A 22,635-nucleotide genomic window follows, 5' to 3' on the forward strand; every position below is an offset into this window, starting at 1 on the left:
CGGGTGGGATTCCCGCGTGCTGCCGCCGTGCTCACGTTCAGGTCAACAGGCGGGTCCGGCTTGCTCCCCCTCCCCCTCCCGCGGGGCGCCACGTGCTCCTGGCGGCCTCTGTTCCCGCCCCCCGTCAGTCCAGGGGCCTGGCCCCGCCCCCGCACATGTCTCGACGTTCTGTCCCCGCCCCCTCACGTGGCCGCGCACCGGGCCCCTCGTCGCGCACGTGGCCTCCGGAGCCGCTCGGCGCTGGGAGAGGGGGAAGCCCATTGGCCGGGGCGGCCGCCGCTCAGAGCGAGGGGGCGGGGCTCCGGCGGCCGCGGCTGCTCCGGCTCTCCTTTGTGTCCGCAAAGAAGGGGCCGCGGGGCCAGAGAAGGAAGGCAGGCGCAGGTAATGATGGGCCCTTTCCCCCTTTTCGGGTACCTACCTCTGGGTTCGTCGCGTGGAAAGGATGGAGGCGCCTCTTAGGAGCGCCCCATCCTCAATGAGGACTAGCGCCACCTCTCGTTACGGCCCCTGACGGAACCGCCCCTCATCAGTAGCATTCTCTTGCGCCCCGGCCCTGCCTACTTGGATTTCCCACAATGGGCAGCTGGTCGGCCACTGTGAGAAGAGGATGTGCTGGAGCCCCCGTTAGCCTGATCTAGCACTGCAGGGCGCTTCTTAGGTTCTTAACCCACCATCTTCCATGACGACTAGAGAGCCGCCCTTGGTCCCTGGTGCTGTTCCCTCCCCAGGACTGACAGGGCGCTGCCTGGATTAACCGCCCTCTAATAGTCTCTCCCCCCCCCCCCCGTCCCGAAAATAAACCCAACTCGGGAGAGAGGAGCCTGCCCCTCCTCGCACACTTGGGTCAACTCGGGGGGGGGGCGCCCCTCATGCCGCCCCTTCTTGCAGGTTGACTTCAGTCCCTGGGAAGGGCTGTGGCTGAGTGGGCAGAGCACCTGCGTCGCTTGTAGAAGGTCCCAGGTTCATCTCCAGGTGGGGCTTGGAAAGACCCAGGAGAGCTGCTGCCAGCCTGTGCAGGCAGTACCTAGCTAGATGTACCCAATAGTCTGACTTGGTGGCAGGCAGCTCCCTCGGCCCCCATCATGGCTCAGGTGCACGGCCCGCCTTTTGTCTTCAGGTGCCGCTGGCGATGGAGGATGGAGAAATTGGCACGTATGGGTACAAGGAGAGAGACTTAGAATCATAGAATAGTAGAGTTGGAAGGGGCCTATAAGGCCATCAAGTCCAACCCCCTGCTCAATGCACCAGGCTAGTTCTGACTGCTGTACAGAAGGGTGTGTGTGTTTTGCAGCCCCTGATGCTCCCGGTCTGTGTAAGGAGAGGCGGTGGGGGCGGCGGTGGAGAGAGGAGGCATCTGAATGCAGAGAGCCAGAGGAACCCCCCACCCTGTGTTTCAGATAGTGGCACCCTGCCTGGCTGTGCCCCTTGTCCTTTGCACCTGGTCACCATGGAGGAGGGGGAGGGAAGTGCTGGCGTCTCACGCAGGGCATGGTCCAGGCTGGGGGACCTGGCGCCACCCAGATCTTCACGGGGCTCCCCCTCCCATCGCGTTGGACCATTGCCCACGCTGGCTGGGGTGGAGGGGAGTCCCGCAGGCCCAGCAGGTTGCAGGCTCCCCTGCCTTGTGGCAAGGCTCCCTTTGGGCAGCGGCTGTCCTGGGCAGAGCCTGGCACAATGCCTAGGAAGGCCCCCTGCCACTTGCGCTGGTGTGTTTGTAGGGCCTCTCTTCCTCGGCATAGGAGGTGGGGTTGTGCCTTCCGGTGAGCTTCCAAGTTGCGGGGAGTGTATTTGAGACCTGCGCGCCTTTGTCCTGTAAAGATTTTGGAGGTATCTGGAACTCTGAGAGTGTCACCCCTTGTCTTGAAATGGCGATACTGGCACAGGAATGGGAGCGCCCTCACCTGCAACATGTTTGTAAAGGCAGCCAATGGGGGGCAGGAAGGAAGAGCTGTGGTCATGCACAGGCCTGGGCGGGGGGCCTTCCAGCGTCCTCCCATCTGCATGCCTCACATGCTGCCGACGCTGTCAAATGGGCACCTTTGGCTTGATGGCAGATAATGGTTGTGTATTGTGTGAATAACGCTGAGTGTGAGATCATTGACTGAAGCCGTGGTTTGCATGTGTACACCAGCCTGGTGCCCTCCATGCGTTTTGGACTACCTCCTACCAGCCCCAGCCAGTGTAGTACCAGGTTGGCAAAGGCTGGTGTACATCGCTTCGTCCCTCTACCTTTGACTGTGAATTGGCTGCATTGCAAAGCTGCCCATCGAAAGGGATGTGAGATGATATCCGTTGCACCAGATTCGCATGCACAGGTCAACACTTCTTTTGCAGACATCCAGTTGCAGAGCGCGCATGGCTGGCCGGGCCCCAAGTCCTAGTAGCCTGCGAGTAGGGTGTGTGCAGGAATCCCTGTGACCTGATCACATGCTGTGCGTGGGGGTGGAAGTCCTGGCCTTGTCTTCCCAAATGCACAGCAGCTCAGAGGGCATCTGTCTCTCTAGCTATGCAGGTTGGCCGCTGACCCAAGGAACATCTCTGCCAGCCACTTCTGTGGCCTAATGTTATTCCAGGCTTAACCAGGGTTGGGTCATGCGGGTGCCACTGTTTAATGGAACCAGTTGTACCAGAAGATGTCTTTTGGGCAGGGATAACCCTCAGGCAGGCATAAGAAGGATGGGTGGCAAAGGGAGAAAGTTCTGGGAACCAGACAAGCTGCTCTTATCTTGGCTCCAGCAGTATTTTAAGTTTTGTTGCCTGCTCTCCTGCAGTCTGGGATGTCATCTGGGTCATCAAAGTGGCTTTTCCAGTATAGAGAGCCAGCATGGTTGAGGGCCAGAGTAACACAACTCGCTTAAGTTGACCCTTTTCTCAGTGGGTGTAGGCTTCTTCACCCTCTCCCCCCGCCCAATCAACTGTCTGTGGGCTGGGACCAGCTGGATTCTGGCAGATGATGGCTGCAGTGGTCATCATGGGTACAGACCCCCTGAGATTCACCTCACTGCCATCCAAGGTGGCATGTTTTCTAGGGCATAGTGTGCTGCCATCTTGAAACGTGCTGGCAGCTTTGCCAAGCTAAGATGGGTCACCATCCGTGCCAACCATGTTGCCCGCTTGTGCAGTCAAAAATGGCCCTGTTTGACTGAACTCCCTTTCTTGGGTTGAGCTCTTTTGGGTGTAAGTTCACAGATTTTGGTTGTCGAGTGAAAAAGGATGTTTATAGCTGAGTTGCTCAAATTGTGGGGACGTGTACTGTCCCTAAGGCCATTGCCTCCTCTGCAGCCAGCTGTTTACCATGTGGTTGGCACTCCAGGTCATTGTGTGGCATAACACATGCCAATGGATTAGTCTTTTTTTTCACAACCAGCTTGTGCTGTCAAGGACTGGCATGCGTAATTTCATCTGTAATGGCTTGACTAGTCCACTCTTGGTGACTGAACAAGTGAATGTGTGAACAGCTGCCATTGCATGGAAAGTGCTGTGCGTGAGGTGGTGCAAATCTTCCATAAGGGGTCTTTTCACACATGGATGTCCTCAGGCGAAAACCGCAAGGCCGGAGAGTGTGCGCTGCCATAAGAGTTGCAGAGTGCAGTCTTGCTATTGTGGTGTGCTCCACCAGCCTGGGTTTATACAATGAGATTGCTTGTGGCTGCGTTAAGCAAAATGGACAACATGCAAGCCAAACTTTAGCCAGCAGCACTGAACTGGAGCATTATGGGATGGTGGTGAGAAGGGAGATGAAAGCTCAGGGCTTGTGCCAAAATACAGCCTGCTTACAATTGCCATGACTAGAACTGTGAGATTTGGGTTCAAATCAGGGCTGTGGAGTCAATACGCCAAACCTTCGACTCCGACTCCACAGCCCTTGATCAAATCCTTCCTGTGCCACGGTTTGGGTTTTGTTACTTTGGTCATTGCAAATTGCTGCCTCTCTGCCTCACTTTCCAGCCATAAATTGGGAATTGTAGAAGTGTGTCATGTTGGGGCTGCTGGAAGAGCAAACTCTGTAAAGTTTAGGGAAAAAAGCCTTGCAAATTACAAGTGATGTATGATGTGTTTGATGATGATGCTAAACTAGGGTTTGGTTGTTTTTCTGTGCTACATATTTGCCAGCCCTGGATTTTGGATTTGTGCTGAATTGCTGCCCATGACTTGCTGTACATTATTCTTCTCCCTGGACAGACCCACACTAGCCAAACAGCTGCAGAGGTTGTGGCGGGGTGGGGTGGGGTGGGGGTCGGGGTGGGCTGGGAATGGCACAGAGAAGACCTGGCGCTTAGCAGAAGGTCACACAGGTTGAAATCCTCTTTCCTGCATCGGGAATATTCGGGGACTAGAAAGTGCTGTTCCGTACGTGATCTCTCCTCTGCGAGGCAAAAGGCCGGCCTGGAAAGGCTGTCTGAGACTGTGCCACCTGAGCATTACACAGGACATGGCAGGCATCGTCTGGAAGTTTGAACTTATCTTGCCCTCCTGGGCATAGAGACTAAAACTTTCAGCCACCAGAATCCACTGTGCTGCTTTGCATGTTGACTTCGTGACTCCTGTGGTTGCTTACCCCTTTCATCCTGCTATAGATATGCACAACGGACCTGGGCTTCTTGGTGGACTGCCATCAGCAAAAGGGGGTGGTCCCAGCAAAGCCACCCCACCTCCTTCACTGCAGACTCCACGTGCTGTTAAGCAGGGCTGGAACAATCCCCTCGGCTTCCCTGCCTATTTACCTAAAGGACTGTTTCAAGTTTAACCTTCCTTTTATAGTGTCTGTCTGTCTGTCTCTCTCTCATAGTGGAAGAGCTCAGGAGCATTCTGATGGGAGAGGGGGCTTAACTGGTGTCTGCTGGCGCTGCTGGGATGAGCCTCTTCGCTTTCTCATTTCAAATCTTCATTCACTTCTAGACGGAAGAAATCCATCTTCCTTGCTCGAGTGGAGATAGGCAGTTGATTTTTCGGAGAGCGGAATGTAGCTTGAGAAGGGTTTCACTTCCCATGACGTGTTCACACACAACTTTTTTTGCTTCTGGCCAAACAGTTTTTGGAACAATGCAAAACCATTTTAGCCAGAAATGGAAGTAGGAGGATGGCTTATATTCAGTGTCAGAAGATGATAAAAATGCATGCCTGCCTCCATGCATCCAGTCTTTTGTGTGTGCCTCATGCCTGATCCCGATTTAGCACTGCCTGCCTCCTCTTTCTCTGTAGCAGGGAGGCGTGGCGCATGTGTGCATGTGATGAATGGAGCTTTCTCCAGTTCCCTTCCTCCAGCTGTGCGTGTGTGTCTCTTCATGTGACACTGCACTTCTAAGCCCCATCCATATTTAGAGGGCTGGCAGCTTTGAGGTCTCTGCTGCCCTCCTCCAGTGAGTGATCCATGTGCGCACGCAGGAGAGGGTGGGCGCCTCTTTCCCCCACCTCATGCAGATTAACTTTCCCTTCCCCTAAATGTTTTGTTGCATCCAGTTATGGTGGGAAGTTATTTTCCCCCAGCTTTATTGGAGAGGGGAACTGAGTATGCAACAGAAGGCGGAGAGATGCTTTTGAGCCGGAGATAAAATTTTGGATGGCCATGTCTCTCTGTCTCCTGGCGGGGTGAGTGCAGCTCCATTGAGCAGGTATGTGGAGCTGTTGTAATGTCTGAATGGGCCAATGTTAAGTGTGGGAGGGAAGGTTGGCCGGTTAGTGATGCTAAGATATCAGCTGTGGACTTGTGCATATCATTAATGTTGGTCAAATACCTTGTTGTGTTTGGACACCCCCCCACCCCCCACCCGCTTTTGGCATTTTCCTATCCAGTGTTTTGTTGGTTTCCTTGGGAATTAGTAGGGTCAGTGGGTGGGTAGGAACAGGGACTCTCAGATTTCACTAAGTAGTGGCCACTAGAACTTTGATGAAGGAGATCTTCATCTCTACCTCTCAGCTCTACCTCTCTTTTAAGTCCTCACCAGAGTTGGCTGTGGAAACCATGTCCAAGTGCCTGGAATCTGTGAGTGGATGGATGGGAAGAAACAGGCTAAAGCTGAATCCTGATAAAACTGAAGTACTGCTTGTATGGAGGCCCAAGTTTCATCGGTGTGCCGAGCAGCTTGGGGTCAATTGCATCTCATTCGAAGGCTGCAACCCTATCTTCCTGCTCACCTGCTCCCACTTGTAGTGCATGCTCTGGTCACCTCTCGTTTAGACTACTGCAATGCGCTCTACGTGGGGCTACCCTTGAAAACAGTCCGGAAACTACAGCTGGTACAAAATACGGCGGCTCATTTACTTACAAATAGCCGCCGGTACGATCATATTACTCCAGTGCTCTACAATCTACACTGGCTTCCAGTCATTTTCCGGGCTCAATTCAAGGTGTCGGTATTAACCTTTAAAGCCCTGTACGGTTTGGGCCCTGTATATCTGATGGAGCGCCTCCTCCGTCATAAATTGTGCCGCCCTACGAGATCTGCCACACAGGACCTTCTCTCAGTCCCACCAACTAAAGTAGCTAGGTTGGTGAGGACTCGGGAGAGGGCTTTCTCTGTGGCGGCCCCCTCGATCTGGAACTCCCTCCCAATAGATCTTCGACATGCCCCTTCCCTGGAAATATTTTGCCGGGGCTTGAAGACTTGGTTCTTCAATCTGGCTTTTACAGCCTCTGAGACCTCTAAGGTGAACTAGCCACTGTACTGAAATGTTGATAATTTATTATATTGTAATTCTGTATTGTACTGTACTGACTATATCTTATTTATTGTATTTTATCATGTTTTATTGTATGCCGCCTAGAGTGGCCATCGGCCAGATAGGCAGCCTATAAATTAAAGTTATTATGATTATATTATTATCTTGGCTTCATGTGCCCCTGGGCTGTAGACCAATGAGAGAATATGTTGCCTTGAGTAAGTTGTGCATTTGGGTGGTAATGAAAGCTGAGAAGACAGTTGGGAAAAAGATGCAGAGAGTTTTACAGACTAAAACATGACGCAGAAATGGGTAGACATGGTGTGCTTGCTGGACACACAAGTCCCACCCCCGGACTGCCAGGTGCCCCTACTTTGCCTTGTCTTCTGGAGCCCCAAAAACTATTCACCACCAGTTTTTCAAATTTTCTTTCATAACCATGTGGCCTAGAAGCTTGGAGCTGCATGGAAGCTCTGGTTACACTAATCATACACCTTTTCTTTGTTATGTTGCTTTTGTAAAGGCAAACAATGGTGTGGATATATGCCAAGTTCTTGTGTACTTGCCCTATAGTGCTTCCTTAGAGTTAGGGTGCGACTTTATCTATGGCGCCCCAGACTTATGGCAGAATTTCCAGTCTGGCACTCCAGAATGCTGCAGGGGCTGAGAGTTTGGGAGCGCGCATTTGGTGTAGGAAAAGAACAACTGGTGAATCTTGCTTGTATAGCTTTAGATTTTGTGGGAGAGAACTTGAACTGGTCTGAGAAGTCTGCCCTGCTGGTTTTGGAACAGGACAAGAGTCTGTGCCCTAGAGCCTGTGTGTGCAAGGAAGATGGCACAATTGCACCTGTACCAGGCAGCTGTCACATTTTTTGGACAGTTTTGTTGGTACATAGTCAGGAGCCTCTTCCAGCTCATATGTCAATGTGCGCAGAATTACAAATCGTTTGTTCTGGATTGTCCCACGCAGCTTTGCTTTGGAGTGTGCATGTGGGGAAATCTGGTTTGTGAGCCACCCTTACCCATGAGCTGCCTTTGCAGGTGGGTGAGCTTGTAATCGTGGTTCTCTGGTGCTGGTGAAGTGGTGGGCTGTGCTGTTTGTGTTTCAGCTGCCGCTGGGATTCAGAGGACTTGAGCTCTGAGTGTTTGACCTGCATATCGAATGGGGTGAGGCCTGGGCAGGATTTCCTAGAGCGGAAGGCAGGGCTCTTGGCAAGATTAAATTGACAACTTTCTTTTTCCTGGTTGGAGAAATCCAGCCAAGTTGGGAGTGTGGGTTCCATCCTGCAAGAGTTGGCGATCTGTTTTGGACCAGGATGCTCCATCCTAGCAGGGGGGACATTTGTAGCGCTCCTCCCCGCTCTCTGCACCCGACCCCTTCTCCCATTATAACTGTGTTTGTGGGGAGAGTTGAGTCCACTTGTTCCAGGTTTAGCCCAATAAAGTGTGGCTGCCCACCCTTTCTCTAAGGAAGGGGTGCGCGTGTCTCTGTGCGTGTGGATCTCTGTGTACTGGGAACACACTGTACCATTATGTAATCTGGCTGCTTGGGAAAGTAGTAGCAGTGTCTGCCACTGCTGCGCCGCCGCCTCCTTCCTCTTCCCCCTCACTTCAGGGAGGGGCGTGGTGTAAACAAACGCACATGGCTGGCCGGCTGATGGTTGGGTGTGCAACTCTGGGATCCTGTTGGATGCTGCCTTCCTGCACTTTGTGCCTCTGTGTGTGTGGGGGGGGGGGAGGGAGAGAGAGAGAGAGAGAGAGAGCGAGCAAGAGCTGCTGTTGCCGACAGAGAGAGGTGTCTGCATTTGTGCATGAATAAGTGTGCAGATTGGCAAGACAGTGCCCTTGCCCCTCCCTTCCTTGGTAGACGTCTGCGTTTGGTGCTGTAGTGTTGGGAAAGGGCAGGAGGCATCAGCAGAGGTGGACGGGGTGATGGATGTGGATGGATTTCACAGGGGCCCCACTTAAAGCATTTTGGGTGTGCATGCAGGAAGGATCCTTTGGTGATCAGAAATGGGCTTGCATTGAGTTTTTGAATGGATTGTGGGCCCCACCAGGGGGGAGGATTTCCAGCCTCCTTGCATTTTTTGCCTCACCAGGGACTAGATGCTTTCTATCTGATCTGACTTTTTAGTTGTGCATTTTTCCTTCATGCACTTCTTTTGTGTAGGGGAGAGCCTTGTTTTCTGTGCCTCCATGTTTGCACCTCTCTGAAACTAGCCCAGTTTCACGGGAGATCAAAAGGCCTGTAGTGAAGGAAATGGTCCGGGGACCAGGATGGGCGTTGGGGGTGGGGTGGGTGCAGACTGTCCACCCAACCTCTCCATGCTGAGATGGCACCCACCTGTAGTCTAGTTGCATCTGTGGTGGGGAAGTGTGTTTCGTTGTTGTTCTTCTCCAGGGGTCTGTGGTGACATTTAGAGGGCAACTCGCAAATGGTGGGTGATGCCCGTTAAGAGGAGTGACAGGGGGATGTGGGAGCAACACGCCTGGCAGCAGCATAGAGCCCCTTCCTGGGGGCAGGGGGTGGCCAACCCACTAGACACCACAACCTCTCATGCATTCAACGAGTTAAACTATGGAATTTGCTCCCACAAGACGCAGTAATGGCCACCAGCTTGGATGGCTTTAAAAGAAGATTGGACAAATTCATGGAGGACAGGGCTATCAATGGCTACTAGCCATGATGGCTGTGCTCTGCCACCCTAGTCAGAGGCAGCATGCTTCTGAAAACCAGTTGCCGGAAGCCTCAGGAGGGAAGAGTGTTCTTGCACTCGGGTCCTACTTGCGGGCTTCCCCCAGGCACCTGGTTGGCCACTGTGAGAACAGGATGCTGGACTAGATGGGCCACTGGCCTGATCCAGCAGGCTCTTCTTATGTTCTTATGAGTGTGTGTGTGAGTTGGGGCCGGGGCGGGGTCATCTGAAGCACCCTGTTACGTTTTCAGCCACTTCCCAAGGGCCCCCCTCCTTTTCCCAGCCTGATGCTCCGCTCCCCACTGACCTCATCCCCCCCACCACCCAAGCAGGAGTCACTTCTGACATTCTTAACTCATTTCTACAGTGTTCCTGCGTCCGTTTTCATATGCACCCTCCCAACAAAGATAAGCTCTTGAATATTCCTGTTTTACAAATGGGAAATTAAGGCAGCGGGGGAGGGCAGGGAGAGAATTCCATTCAAGATGAGGGGTGTGTGTGTTTCCAGCTGCGCAATATTTGAATCCTTTCCTCTCTCTCAGCGTTGGGTTGCCACTTGGCCTAAGTAGTTTGCAACAGGCCCCTTGCTTCCACTTCATCTTCATATGAACAAACCAAGTTCCCCTCCTTGTAGCTCTGGGCGCAGCAGAGAAGGAGAAGCAGCCTCTCTCTCGCCTCCCCCCCTGCCCCACTTTGCTGTGCTGCAGACTCACTCTGCACAAGTCCCCAGGCGCCTTCTCCAGGAGGATCAAGATCTTCTGCTAGAGAGACGTACACAGTCAGCTGCCTGGCATGGAGTCAGACCTTTGTTGGCTCTCCAGGTTTTAAGATGTTTCTAGTCCTGCCTGGAGATGCCAAGGGCTGACCCAGGGACCTTCTGCATGCCACGCAGGTGCTCTGCCTTCCACTGAGCTAGGAGGGCCTTCCCTGTGCCTGCCAAGAGAAGGAAGGGGGGAGGTTGAGCATGTTGTCCCTTGCCCCATCCCATTTTCCACACGTGGGGGAGGCCTCTCCCACTTTGGGCCTTGGGGTAGGGATGGGCTCCCTGGAAGGCAGTTGCCCTGGAGGGTGGCTGCATGCCGTGAAGAGGGGTGGATGGGGAGAAGGAGGTGTGCGAGCCGAGCTGTGCACTGGGCAGGGGGTGGCCGTGATTGGTATCCCCACCTTGGCCATCAGGCGTGCCCTGGGCAGCAGGGAGGGGGTGGCAGGGTCAGGTTGTGGCTGTCCCCACCTATTCGCTCCCTGTGGAGTAGCTTCTGCAAAGGCAGAGTTGGGGGCTGGAAGCAACAGGCCTGGGGACGCCCCCCACTTCAAACAGCCCCTCTCCATGGAGTGATCTGGCTCCTTAAATTGAAAAATGCACTTGGGTGGGATGGGTACCTTGTCCTCTTTTTCCCATCCTTCTGCATGAAAGTATGCAGGTGCAGAAGGGAGGGGCTTTTTTGTCTTTGCATCTGGGGAGGGGTTTATATTAGCAGTGGGTCTCCTTCTCTCGCAGGCGCTTTCTGTCTTCAGCATTGAAAGACCAGAAGGGTTTGCCCTCCCTTGGGTTGGGTGGGCCATAGTCCCTCATAGGTGCAAGACGTGCGTTCTGCGTATGATCAGAGGCGCTCTTTATACTTTTCAGCGCTGAGCCCTGCTCAGATTGAGGCCGATGAAGTGGTGATGCTGCTGATAGAGGCTGGATAGAGCACAGTAGAGAAATGTGTGCATAATTAGTATGCTTGAGTGATATCGGGTAATACTTCTCTTTTGTTTGCTTTTGCAAAAAGGCAAGTTTGCACACGAAAATATAATGACATGGGAAGTGTGTGTTTGAATCTGATAACAGAAAACGAAACAGCTGGGTCAAAGGACATGGAAGTGTGAACAGTGTGGTGAGGTGTTGCCAAGAAGCCAGAAGACTGTGGTCAGTGTCTCTGTGTGTGTGTGTGTGTGAGAGAGAGAGAGAGAGCAGGGGAGAGAACTGGGTTATGCGACACAGAACAAGTTGTGGTTTCTGGTGTAAAAACACGTGTCAGGTGTGTGAACGTGGCGCAGAGCGGAAGGGTGGCCAGTGACGAAGCCAGGACCTGCTGAAGAGGGTGCACGTTTGGGGTGAAGCAGCAGTGTGTAAAAGGTGAAGGAACGGGTTCCTTGTGGCAGGCTGAAATTAAAAGGTGCCTGTGCGCTCTCTCCGCTTCCCCGTCCCAGAGGAACCCTTTGTTTCATGTCCACAGGGAAGTGCTAGCTAGCAGGAACGGGAGTGTTTCTGTTCACCCAAACAAACCTGACTCCATACTTCAGAGCAACTTGTTTTCTCTCCTTGCCTGGCTGTGTGGCAAAGGCCCGCTCCCCGATGCATCCCCACCACCTCCGCCTCCACCAGGTTAGCCAGCGAGCATCCTCTGTGCTCTTGGCAGGCAGCCTGGGCCTGGGCGGAGCGCCAGAGCAGCTGTCTCCTTGTTATGTAAGAGGCACCCCATTCCCTCCCTCCCTGCAGCCTCCCAGGCAGGGCGGAATGAGTGCAGCGGGCGAGTGGCCGCCCCTAAGCTCCAGCCTATGCTCACTTGGTGGCGACGGCGGCGGCTGCCACCGCCTGGCCCTTCCACATGTTCTCCAACGCATGGCAAGAGATGGAGACAGACACATTGGGGGCCACGTGCTCCGCTGCTCCTGCCCACTTTGCTCATGCTGCCAAGGTGGCAACACACGAGCGCGCGCACACGGAGCGTTCCTGATGAAATCATGTTGCCGTGAATGCTTGTCCCACTGCTGTGCCGAGAGCTGTCTTGGGCCGCTCTGCCTCACAGGGGAGCAGAGGAAAGGGGGAGTTAACAGAATGCAACCGAAGAGAAAGAGGGCATGAAAGAGGTGTAGACCTATATGCATGGTGTGGGTCTCTCGTAATGTTTGAACCCAGCACAGTCATCCGTGCAGGAAGATTCAGGGCAGGCAAAAGACAGTGCTGCTTCACACAGCACGTTGTTAAACTGCCGAATTCGCTGCCACAAGATGGCCCTGATGGCTGTGTCCGACCTCCGGGGTACGAGGCACTCTGCTTCTCGATGCCAGCGGCTGGGTTGCCCTCCTGCCCTGCCCAGGAGCTTTCCAGGGCATCTGCTGGGTCACTGTGAGAACATTATGCTGGACTAGATGGGCCTGAGCCAGCAGGTTCCCCTTAGGTTTTTCAGGCAGCTGCCCTACATGTCCCTGGGCAATATTTATTTATTGTTGTTGTTATGAACATCTATAAACGACTTAATATTTTAAAAAATCTCCAAGTGGTGTTCAACATAAAAACAGTGAGCAATATATTTAAAACAACAATACCACATGAAAACCAGAAGTGCCAGTGCCATAAACGCATATTAAAAACAGGAATACAGATAAAGATACTGGTTGTAACCACTTTGAACTTTTTTAAGGAATAGTGGTGTATAAACATCTTTTTAAATAAAAAAGAGACCTTGGATCTCCTGGATAGGCCTTAACGGGCTGATACCTGACGTGCAGTAAGGTTGCTTGATATCTTGCAGGTGCCTGTGCGATGACTGTCCTATAAAACGCATCTGAAAGGATGAGTCTGTGGGCAGCTTGGGAAAGTGCCTGATCTAGGATCACACCCTCGTTCCATCTGGCCCAATATTGTTTACTCAGGCTGGCAGTGGCTTTCCAGGGTCTCAGGCAGCGAAGGTCCTTCCCTGTCACAAGCTCCAGGGGCCTCCTGCACAGAAAGAGTGCCCCTTCACCACTGAGCAATGGACCCACCAAATATTCCATGAGGTTCCGCAGAGGGTTCGACCATCCACAGGTTGTAAGGCACCGTTTTGATGCTGTAGCAGTCAAGTGACAAGCATGCATGTGCCATTCAGTCCTAAGACAGGCGCTTTTCCAGATTCTTTTTCAAATTATTATTGTTGTTGTTGTTGTTATATTTATATCCCACCCTTCCTCCCGTCAGGAGCCCTGGGCGGCAAACAAAAGCACTAAAAACATTAAAATATCATAACTTTAAAACACACTAAAACAAAACATCTTCAAAAACGTAACTTAAAAAAAGCTATCAAAACATCTTCTAAGATTAAAAACATTTTAAAAAAGGTTTAAGAACATATTAAAAAGCAATTCCAACACAGACGCAGACTTCCAGAACAGATGCAAATACGAAGCAAAAACCACACCTTTGGTATCTGTCACTTAGCACATGAGTAGTAGACTTAACCAAGAAGTGGTTCTCAGCCAATTTGAGAAAGTTGTGGCATGACACAAAACAGGTGGGACCCATTTGGATCAGACTTCGCCAACTGCGTGCCCTTCAGATGTTTTGGACTGCAATTCACATCAGCACCAGCCAGCATGGCCATAAGATATTGAGGCTGATGGGAGTTGTAGTCCAAAGCATCTGGAGGGCTCCAGGTTGGCGAAGGCTTGGTAAGAGGCCGTGTGGGGGGGGGAGAGAGGAGCATTTCTTATCATAGAGAGGGTGAGCCAGAGAAGGCCAGCCAGTTCTCAGGTTTCCTTGCAGTGCTGGGATTCTAGGAAGTATTAAGCTTGCTCACAAGTTGTGGCCGTCCCATCCGAAGGAATAACATTCTTTGCTCTGCTCCATTAGAATTCCTTCAGTCAGCAGATTAAAAGCTGTCCAAGCGAGACAGTTTATTGTTTCATGACAAGAGACAAAGAAAAAGGAATGCAAGGAGCAAAGAGAAAAGCAGGGAGTATTTCAACAAATTCTGTGTCCGGAGTCATCAGTCCTCTCCCTGGCAATCTCTGAAGGACTCTGCAGGGCTGGAAGGCAGGTGTTGTGCTCCAGTGGCAGATCTTCTTTCTGACACTGGGTAGCGTTGAAAGGAGAGGGTGGGAAGGGATATTTGCACACACCCAAGTATCTGAGCAAAAACACACACACAAAAGTCTCGGTGTGACTTACAACTGCATAAAATAAAAAACCAGTTAAAATCAAGTATAAACCAAATAACCGAAAGAAGAACAAAAGACAATTAAACATTGCATCTAATGCTAGTAGGGGTTAGATGCCCTTGAGATGAATGAACATGGTTGAGTTGGGTCCACTGAGTTCAGTGGGTCTCCTCTGAGTAAAACTTAGTTGAAAACAAACCAAAGTTCCTAAAAGCACTCTTCTGACAATACTGTAAAAAGAAAAATCCTGCCCCACCCAGTTAAAAGAGAAGGAGCACCACAATACAGTAGGGCCCGGCTCATACAGCGGGCTACGTTCCGGACCCCCGCTGTAAAGCGAAAACCGCTGTAAAGCGGATCCCATTGACTTACATGGACCAAAATGGCGCCCGGCGGAAAAAAAAGCCGTAAAAGCAGAAGAAATGCTGTAAAGCGGGGCCTTTCTACAATTCGCAACCGCTGTATTAGCGGAACGCTGTAAAGCGAGGCCCTACTGTAAAGGCCCAAATCAGACCAACGTACAACCCAGACTTCACCACCAAGGTCCTGTGCAAGCAGGGCTGTCTTAGCTTGGTGCCTAAAAGCTGCCAGGGATGGTGCCAGGGATGTCTCCCTTGGGCAGGCATTCCACAAATGGGGAGCACCCCTCTCAAAAAGCCCATTCTGCTGTTGCCCCTCTCCAGACCTCCCACGCATGAGAGGCACCTGTGAGTATGCCCGGCTGAACTCCGTGGGCATAGGGGGACATCATGAATCATTTCCTTTATATTTTTTCTAAACCTGTTTCCCTCCAGATGTTGTGGACTACAGCTCCCATCAGCCCCAGCCAACATGGCCGATGGCCAGGAGTTATGGGAGTTGCAGATGCATGGTGTCTGCAGAGCCCCCACAAGCACCCAGTGCCCTTTAATTTCTTGTAAGCTGCCTTAGAGACCGTTTTGTCAGAAGCTGAGGTATACATCATCAAAAACAGATTCCTTATTTCCATAAACCTTTGGGTACCTCAGTCAACTATGTTACTTCATATGAAGGTCTAGTAGTGATAGCTAAAAATTGAAAATTTTAGGCCTCCGGTATTTCAGAGGCAGACCTGTTAGAATAATGTTTTCCAGTAGTCAAATAAACTATAGTTTCATAGTCCAAATTCTAAAATTAGATAGCAAAGCCTTCTTCACATAAGCTTATCAGTAAAATCCACAACCTGTTTTTTAAATTGTGAACAACCTCTAATATTTTATTTAAAAATGGGATGAAGACTTAAAATAGGCATATACAAGATGAAGAATGGACTTGGGGGCATTTGGTTTTGTACAGATATATTTGATATGTGCTCAAAAGCCTTGGTGGTGGCAATCATCAATTATATTTAACCCCACATAGGTTTGAACGTAGAGCCAATGTGGTGTAGTGGTTAAGGTGTTGGACTACGACCTGGGAGACCAGGGTTCGAATCCCCACATAGCCATGAAGCTCACTGGCTGACCTTGGGCCAGTCGCTGCCTCTCAGCCTAATGAAAACCCTATTTATAGGGTCGCCATAAGTCGGAATCGACTTGAAGGCAGTACAAAAAAAAAGTTTGAACGCTGTCCACACAAACCTGACTGATGTTTGTTGGAGAGTTGGCCCCCACCTGCTGAGGAGGGCCTCCCTTGAGAAAGATTTCACAAGGCAGCCCAGCCAAGCTGAGCCAATGCTCAACCACCATTGCAAGAACATTGAGAAATGGCTTCCTGTTGCCCAACCTTAGGGCTGGCTGGAATGACAACCCTGCGCCAGTTTAGATGTCATGCTCTGGTTCCCTCCTCTCTCTCTCTCCCCCAGCCCAAGAATCCTGGGAGGAGTTGTGTGCTGGAAGTGGGGGTTGATACTTCTCTGGGCAAGACACCCGCCTTCCCTCTACGCCCCTATTACCCCTGCAGAACATCAATTCCCAGGAACCCCCTATGAAGAGAAAAGGAGAGTCCAGGGTAGGGTAAGGGTTAAGAGTGCCAGGCTAGAGTTCAAATCCCTATGCAGCCATGGAGCTAGCTATCCATTGCCTCTCCCTGTCTCTTAGCCCAGCCTACCTCATAGGGCAGTTGTGAGGATAAAATTGTGTTGGGGGGGAGAACCATGTACTACATCTTGAGTTCCTTGGAGGAAAGGTAGGATCTCAGTATAGTAAATAATGAATAAATATTGAACCCATTTAGCTAGTGTCATCCTGACCTTTATCCAAAGGTTTTTTTAGTTGCAGCCTGTTCTTGCTTCTCTTGAGAACAATTGATTCCCCCCTCCTGGCAGCAGCCAAGATTGTTATCAAGGTCTCTCTTGGGCCTCATTCTCCCAAAACAACAGGAGGAGGAGGAGGAGGAGGAGGCACAAACCTATTTCTGGGATGTCTCACATGACTGCACGCTCCTGCATGCAAAAAGAAAACCAATACCTGCCTGTAGAAAAAGAGAATGTGCAGGGTGGAGGGTTCCAGCCTAGTCACCTCCCCGTTGTGCACGTTTTCTGTGTGCAGAGGAGCATTTGGTCAAGGGAGCACCCCCCCCCAGCCCTAGGTGCCAAGTGGTGCATTTCCCTCTTCCTCTGCTGCTGTGCTTGGGAGAGTGAGGATCCAGCCCTCTCTGTTCCAAGCAAGACTCGTTCATCCAGACAACACGCGCGCGCACACTTTCAATATCTCTGCCATATTTGTGGCAGGAGTCAGGCAGCCACTGGGGCAAGTCCGGCCTTCGAGAGTGCCATCTGCTCTTCTCCCCATCCCTCCACCCCAATTTTCGAAAAGCACAGACCAGCAAAGGCAGTGAGAGAAGCAGCTCAGGGGCAGTGGGGTTTGGCAGCAGGCCCGTGGAGGGAGAAGGGGGTGGGGAGGCCCCACGTTGGCCCTTTGGCAAAACTGGGTGCAGGCTTTAAAAAAGACGACAGCAGGAATTTGTTGCAACAGCCACGACAAGACGAAATCCCTGGGACTCTTGTAATTTGCTTGTTGGTATCACACACCCCCGCCTGGTGTGGCGGCAGAAATTGGTGGTTAATTTGCAGCAGAAAGAAATCCTGTGGAGGTGACTGCTTCACCACAGAGTGGGTTAGCACATGCATAAGAAGGGGAGGGGGAGGTTTCTTGCCTTCCGGTGAGATTTCCCGACAACAATAATTGCTGTGAAGATTCACACGCGCACCTCAAGATCTCCACTATTTCCCTCCTTACAATGATTAAGGCCAGGGGGGTTCTGCAGTTTTTTGAGTTGGTTGATCCTTAAAGTTCTCTTTCTGTTCTCCTCCTCTCAGCTCGTTTTGCCTCTGTGTCCCTCGGGTGGGGGAGAGCAGCAGCCATGGCTTCCAGCAAGGGTTCTCCGCCCACTCATGCATCCAAGCTTGGGAAGGAGAAGACCAACCCTGCGAGGTCCTTGAAGGCCGACAGCCCCACCTCGGAAGGTCCCGCGGGGCAGTCTGAAGCGCCAGTGCAAGGTGCCAGCAGCAGATCTCGTCACCCAGCGAGTGAAGGGGAGAAGGACTCTGGATATTCAGGTAGAGAGTTTGCAGAAAGGGCGCTGACCCTTCCAGCGGCCGCCCTCTTGCTGTGAGGGCGGAGAGCAGAACGACTGCGTGCTCTACGTAGGACAAGGCCGGGGGTGGGTAAAAGGGATCACCCCCTCCATCCACCAGTCTCCTCCTGTGCCAGCTCTAGCACCCCAGAGGCCTTCCCGTTGAACTCGTTGCAGCAGAGAGGCAGGCTGGCCATGCACAGAGTGGCAGCCCTCTCTTTGGCTGACCTTCGCATGTCATACTGCCGCTGGTGACTCCAGTGCCACAGCTCTGCCTGACCACATTTGGAAAAGGGCAGCCAGAGGCAGGAAGGCCTTTCATGGAAACCTCCAGAGCTGCTTTCACCCTGGAAGTGGGGGTTGATTGCTGCAAAAAGCCGCAGGACTTTTAAGTGTTTCTAAGGAGAGGAAGCAGAATAATTTGGGAGGGGGGGATGTTAATATTAGCTAAAGCCAGACTTCATGTCGCATGATGCTGCTGTTCCCCTTCAGTAAGTCTGTCTGAGAAGGAGGTGAAGGATTCCTCTGGTGTTCTGCAACACCGCCTCTTGGAGCGACCACGTCCACAAGAGCAGGTGGCTCCTAACTGCAGTTCTTTCTCCCAGTAATACGCAGGGGGTGGCCCCATACCCTAGGGACAGGGGGAGAGGAAGTATCAGAAGAAGGAGGCTGAGTCCACTTCAGTTGCCCTGAACACCTTCTTGTCGGTGACCATCTCCCCCTTTTTGTTACTGATTTAAAAGTAGGATTTGGGAGTAGTCTATGTTCCCCACAACTCCTCTTTTCACATAATTGGGTTTGAATGTAGCTCTTGGTCTCCAGTGTTGTGTCCTGGATGGAGGAGGAGAACCACAACACTGAGGAAGTGCTGCTGAAAGGTTAAAGAGAGAGGAAGGGACCCGGGTGCTTGAAGAGGGATTTATTTCAAGTCCTGACACGAAGCTCCATGATAGGCAATTGGGGATGTTGTTAATGTGTCCTCCTGCACTGCCCCTTTTCATAGCTCCTCCTGCGTGACTAAGGGAAGTCTTTTGCATAAACCACATGATTGCTGCTGCTGCTGCTGCAAGTGGTGACTTTTCTAATGTGTATATATCCTGTGGGTCAACTGGGATACTGAACGAGTGCTTCCTGCAATTATAGACCTACTTTCACATACATTGCTAAGAAGAGTATTCTGTCTAAGCTCAGAACTTTGAATTTAGCTTGATGTAATGATATCTTTAGGATGGCTCTGCTCAAAAGGGAATTGTATGCTTAAGATAGGTAAATTATAGCAATTCCACATGAGCCAAAGGAATTGCTCAAAGTGTAAATGGTGTCCTACGTGATCAGGATGTACATTGTCAAATCTAAGAGAGGTATTCCTATCTGTTGACCTCCAATATAACATAGTGCTGAGATGCACTCCTTTAACCACAAAAACATCTAGAAAATACATTCTGTCATAATTATATTGATCCTCAAGTACTGTGTTCACTTCCTTTGAGTTGACACATTCAAAAAGACATTAAAAGCCTCCTTGCCGGACGATACATTGTCAGTATAGCACCACCACATCTGGAGTATTTGCAGAAATGGATTCCTTGGGCCAAAACTATATTCGCTCTCAGATTCCTCTGTGAGGAGACCAGCTGTCTCCAGTGCCAAAGTGGACTCCCAATAAATGCTTCTTCAGGCACCTAGAGTTCCTTCCTCTCTTTTTTCACCCCTGGTTGGGGAACAGTTTTAGAGCTGGTGCAGAGGAGGAGACTGTCCGGTTCATGGCAGAAGCCATCTGAATGGGAAGAAAGGGAAGGTGGAGGGGCGAGGCTGGAGGAAGTTCTCTGGCGTCAGTGGCCACTGTTCTCCTTTCGGAGTCCCAGTGGTGCTTCTCGCCAGGCAGGGCGAGGGGCTCCCTGGCTGAGGAGGCAGGCAGAGGGAGGAGGGGAAGGCCTGCCAAGCGCTGGATTCTTGCTCTGCTTTTTCTTCCCGACTGCCTTAACCCTTCCTCTCTCTCCATCCCTGTTTGGCAGACGAGAGCTCAGAGCACCTGAGCACCGTGGATCAGACGGACACAGAGGACCAGCCCGCCTACTCGTTGCACCAGCAGGCCAAGTTGCAGAGGGCGCCACAGAAGGCGTCAAGGGCACTTGCGGGCAGCACCTTCCCTGGCCTCACTCCTGTTTATATTGTCAAAAACGTTATCCTCAAACAGGTAGCCCTCACGATGCCCAGGCGCTACCCACTCACTACCGCTGGCCACCAAGGGACCATCCTTCTCCTCCCTAGCCCCCAAGCAGGACTTGCCATCCTGCCTCAAAACCTTCCCTGTTTATTCAGCACCATCATTGTGGGCTTTGATGGAGTACAAGAGGCCGATCCCTGCCCCAAGGGGCATACAGCCCTGGGACCCCCGAGGTTGCTTGATTGAATGAATGTTGGGGCAGGTTTGAGGGAGGGAGGGCCTAGAGTCCATTCTGTGGCTGCCCAGCCTTCCCATCTGGTGGCCTGTTCCTCACTGACTTCTGCTCCTTGCTCTTTCTCTTTGCAGCCCCTGGGGACCTCCCCCAGTGCCCAGTTCCTGGCCTGGAGCTGTCAGCACCCATTCGACAGCAGCCAGGGCTCCCCTGCCCACGTCCTCTTCATCCAGCAGCCAGTAGCCTCCTTGAAGCCGCTGCTCCCCTGCCAGAAGTCTGCCGCCAAGGAGACCTACCTCCCGCTCCTCAGCACCTACCCCAAAATTGCTCCTCATCCAGGCCCTGGCCTGCAGGCCAAGGGGGTGGGAGGGGCCAGCAAGAACAAGCGCTTCTGTCTTGAAGAAGCCTGGGTGACGTCATCTGAATCCGCTGCTCCCAAAGACAGCAGGGAGAAACCGCGAGAGGAAGCGCCTCCCCCATCCTCCGCCCTTCCTGGCCCGGAGCTGCTCTCCCAGAACACGGTGAGCTCCTCCACTGGATTGGACGCAGCCGAGGGGAGGATGCTCTCCAGAGCCTCCAAGAGACTGGGCTGCAGCAGTGCAGGCAAGCAGCGCCGCTTCCACAACACAGTGGAGATCCTGCGCAAGTCGGGGCTGCTGGGCATCACGCTGAGGACCAAGGAGCTGATCCGGCAGAACACCAGCACCCAGCGGGAGGTGGCTGAGCTGCGAGAGCACACCCAGCTCCTGTGCGAGGCCGTCCAGAGCAATGACTCCCAGACCTGGGCTCGCCTCCAGGAGGCCATGGACCATTCGGCGGCCTACTGGGCCAGCAAGGGGGCCAGCTCTTACGCGCACCTGGGTCAGCAGAGGCGGGTGGCTGACCCTGTGGGCTCTGCCCCGGATGCTGCCAGAGAGTCCTCGCCCACGAGCCTGTCCTTCAGCCCGGACACTTCAGTGTACGTGGCGTTGCCTTAGCTCCCCCCCCCGTGACTCCCATTGCACCCTGGGTAAAAGGGTGGTCTCCAGAAGAAGCCTCTTTGGAGGAATCGGTGTCTGGCCAGCAAGCCCTCAGCTGCCCCAGGTTCCTGCAGTCAGCATGGCTGAGGAGCCCTGCGAGGAAGGATGGGTTAGGCCCCTCCTGACTTGGACTGCCGACCGGGGGGGTTGTTGGCTGTTGAAGCCTGCTGTGTCCTTGCAGAGGGTCCCTGAGATACTGGTGCACCTTGGGGCTCTGATGGTCTAATCTCAGCATGGGGAATTGGGCTGGGCTGACCCAGGTTGTGGTTTTGATAGCAGAGGAATTCGTTCGTAGAGGTGGAAGGGGAAAGGCAGTGAGAAGAGGGTGGGTGGGTGGGTGGGGGAAGGGCAGTTGCCTCTGGGCTAGTTTTATCGCAATGGCTTCCAGCCAGGAGCTCAGAGCAACCAATTTGTGTGTGTGTGTGTGTGTGTGTGTGTGTGTGTGCGTGTGTGCGTGCGTGCGTGCGTGCGAGAGAGAGAGAGAGAGAGAGAGAGAGAGAGAGAGAGAGCGCGCACAACATACCCAAGGCCATCCAGGGAAGTGATGATTTGCACCCCTGTCTCTCTTCTGCTCATTTAGTCACTTCTTTGCTGTAAAGCAGGCATTCCTCTCAATAGGGTAGCTCGTATGAGGCTGCAGGTCCCCCCTTTGCTCATTTTGGCGAAAGTGATGCGACACTGTGACCGAAGGATCTGGCAAGCAATGTTCTGTCTAGCTAAGAGTTCTGCCTAACTTGAAAGCTTGCTAACTTGCTGACGGGATGGTCCAATAAAAAAGAAAAAACACGGACTTCCGGGAAGGGTGACTTCGCTTGTGCCTGCTTTTGAGACGGGCTTCCGCCGCAGAAGAAGCTTATTCAGATATAAATCAGTCAGAACATTTTTTTTTTTGACTGATGAAATTTCTCCCGGGCAGGGAGAAACGTAGAGATCAACCTCAAAAGCCTGTTTTTGTTGGGAGGACTGGATTTCATTAATTTATGAGAAAAGGTCCAGCCAGCAATGCCGGACGGACTTCCGAACAAGCTCTATCTGATTAATGCGATACGTTTATCTTTTCTTCAAAGAGAAAACGGACTAACAGGCAAGCACCCTTCTTTCTATTATTTTTTTTACTTGGTTTAAATTGTTGCAGCAAAAAGAGATTTGTCAAATGAATCAGCTTTAAAGAACTTCTGGGTGAGCTATAACTCTTCTCTGTTATTCACGAAATTAACAGCTTATCTCTGTTTCTATTGCAAAAAGCTGTCCTGGAAGTGCATTCTAAAGATATAAACAGAAGAGGGATTTCTATTCCGAGGAACATTATATTGTCTGGGACTATTCTCTTTTTGGTCTATTTTATTTTGACGAATCTGCTTCTTCATGACGCCACTAACTGTTTTGATGCTGGGAACTAAATTTGTTTTGTATTCTTGAACATAG

General features: G+C 52.0%; 1 protein-coding gene across 2 annotated transcripts; it reads left to right on the forward strand.

Annotated features, from left to right (window-relative positions):
• The first annotated feature begins 253 nt into the window (after positions 1-253).
• CIPC (CLOCK interacting pacemaker) lies at positions 254-21,723 on the forward strand. Of its 2 annotated transcripts, none has more exons than XM_061597227.1 (4): positions 254-381; positions 17,536-17,775; positions 19,808-19,989; positions 20,326-21,723. In XM_061597227.1, exons 2-4 carry the CDS (start codon positions 17,580-17,582, stop codon positions 21,166-21,168), a joined length of 1,221 nt encoding a protein of 406 aa, XP_061453211.1. In that variant the 5' UTR covers positions 254-381; positions 17,536-17,579; the 3' UTR covers positions 21,169-21,723. The 2 variants fall into 2 exon arrangements, with proteins under 2 accessions (XP_061453211.1, XP_061453212.1); XM_061597228.1 differs by lacking the exon at positions 254-381 and adding an exon at positions 5,360-5,612.
• Positions 21,724-22,635: the final 912 nt, after the last annotated feature.

Source organism: Rhineura floridana, chromosome 15 (genome assembly GCF_030035675.1).
Source record: "Rhineura floridana isolate rRhiFlo1 chromosome 15, rRhiFlo1.hap2, whole genome shotgun sequence".
Classification (NCBI taxonomy): Eukaryota; Metazoa; Chordata; class Lepidosauria; order Squamata; family Rhineuridae; genus Rhineura; species Rhineura floridana.

What these genes read in the sequence shown, in the direction of transcription:
- CIPC (XM_061597227.1), top strand. Translation starts at nt 17,580, where the DNA reads ATGGCTTCCAGCAAGGGTTCTCCGCCCACTCATGCATCCAAGCTTGGG. An exon ending in GAAGGACTCTGGATATTCAG is followed by an intron (nt 17,776 to 19,807) that starts GTAGAGAGTTTG and finishes CCTGTTTGGCAG; the next exon opens with ACGAGAGCTCAGAGCACCTG. An exon ending in AAAACGTTATCCTCAAACAG is followed by an intron (nt 19,990 to 20,325) that starts GTAGCCCTCACG and finishes TTCTCTTTGCAG; the next exon opens with CCCCTGGGGACCTCCCCCAG.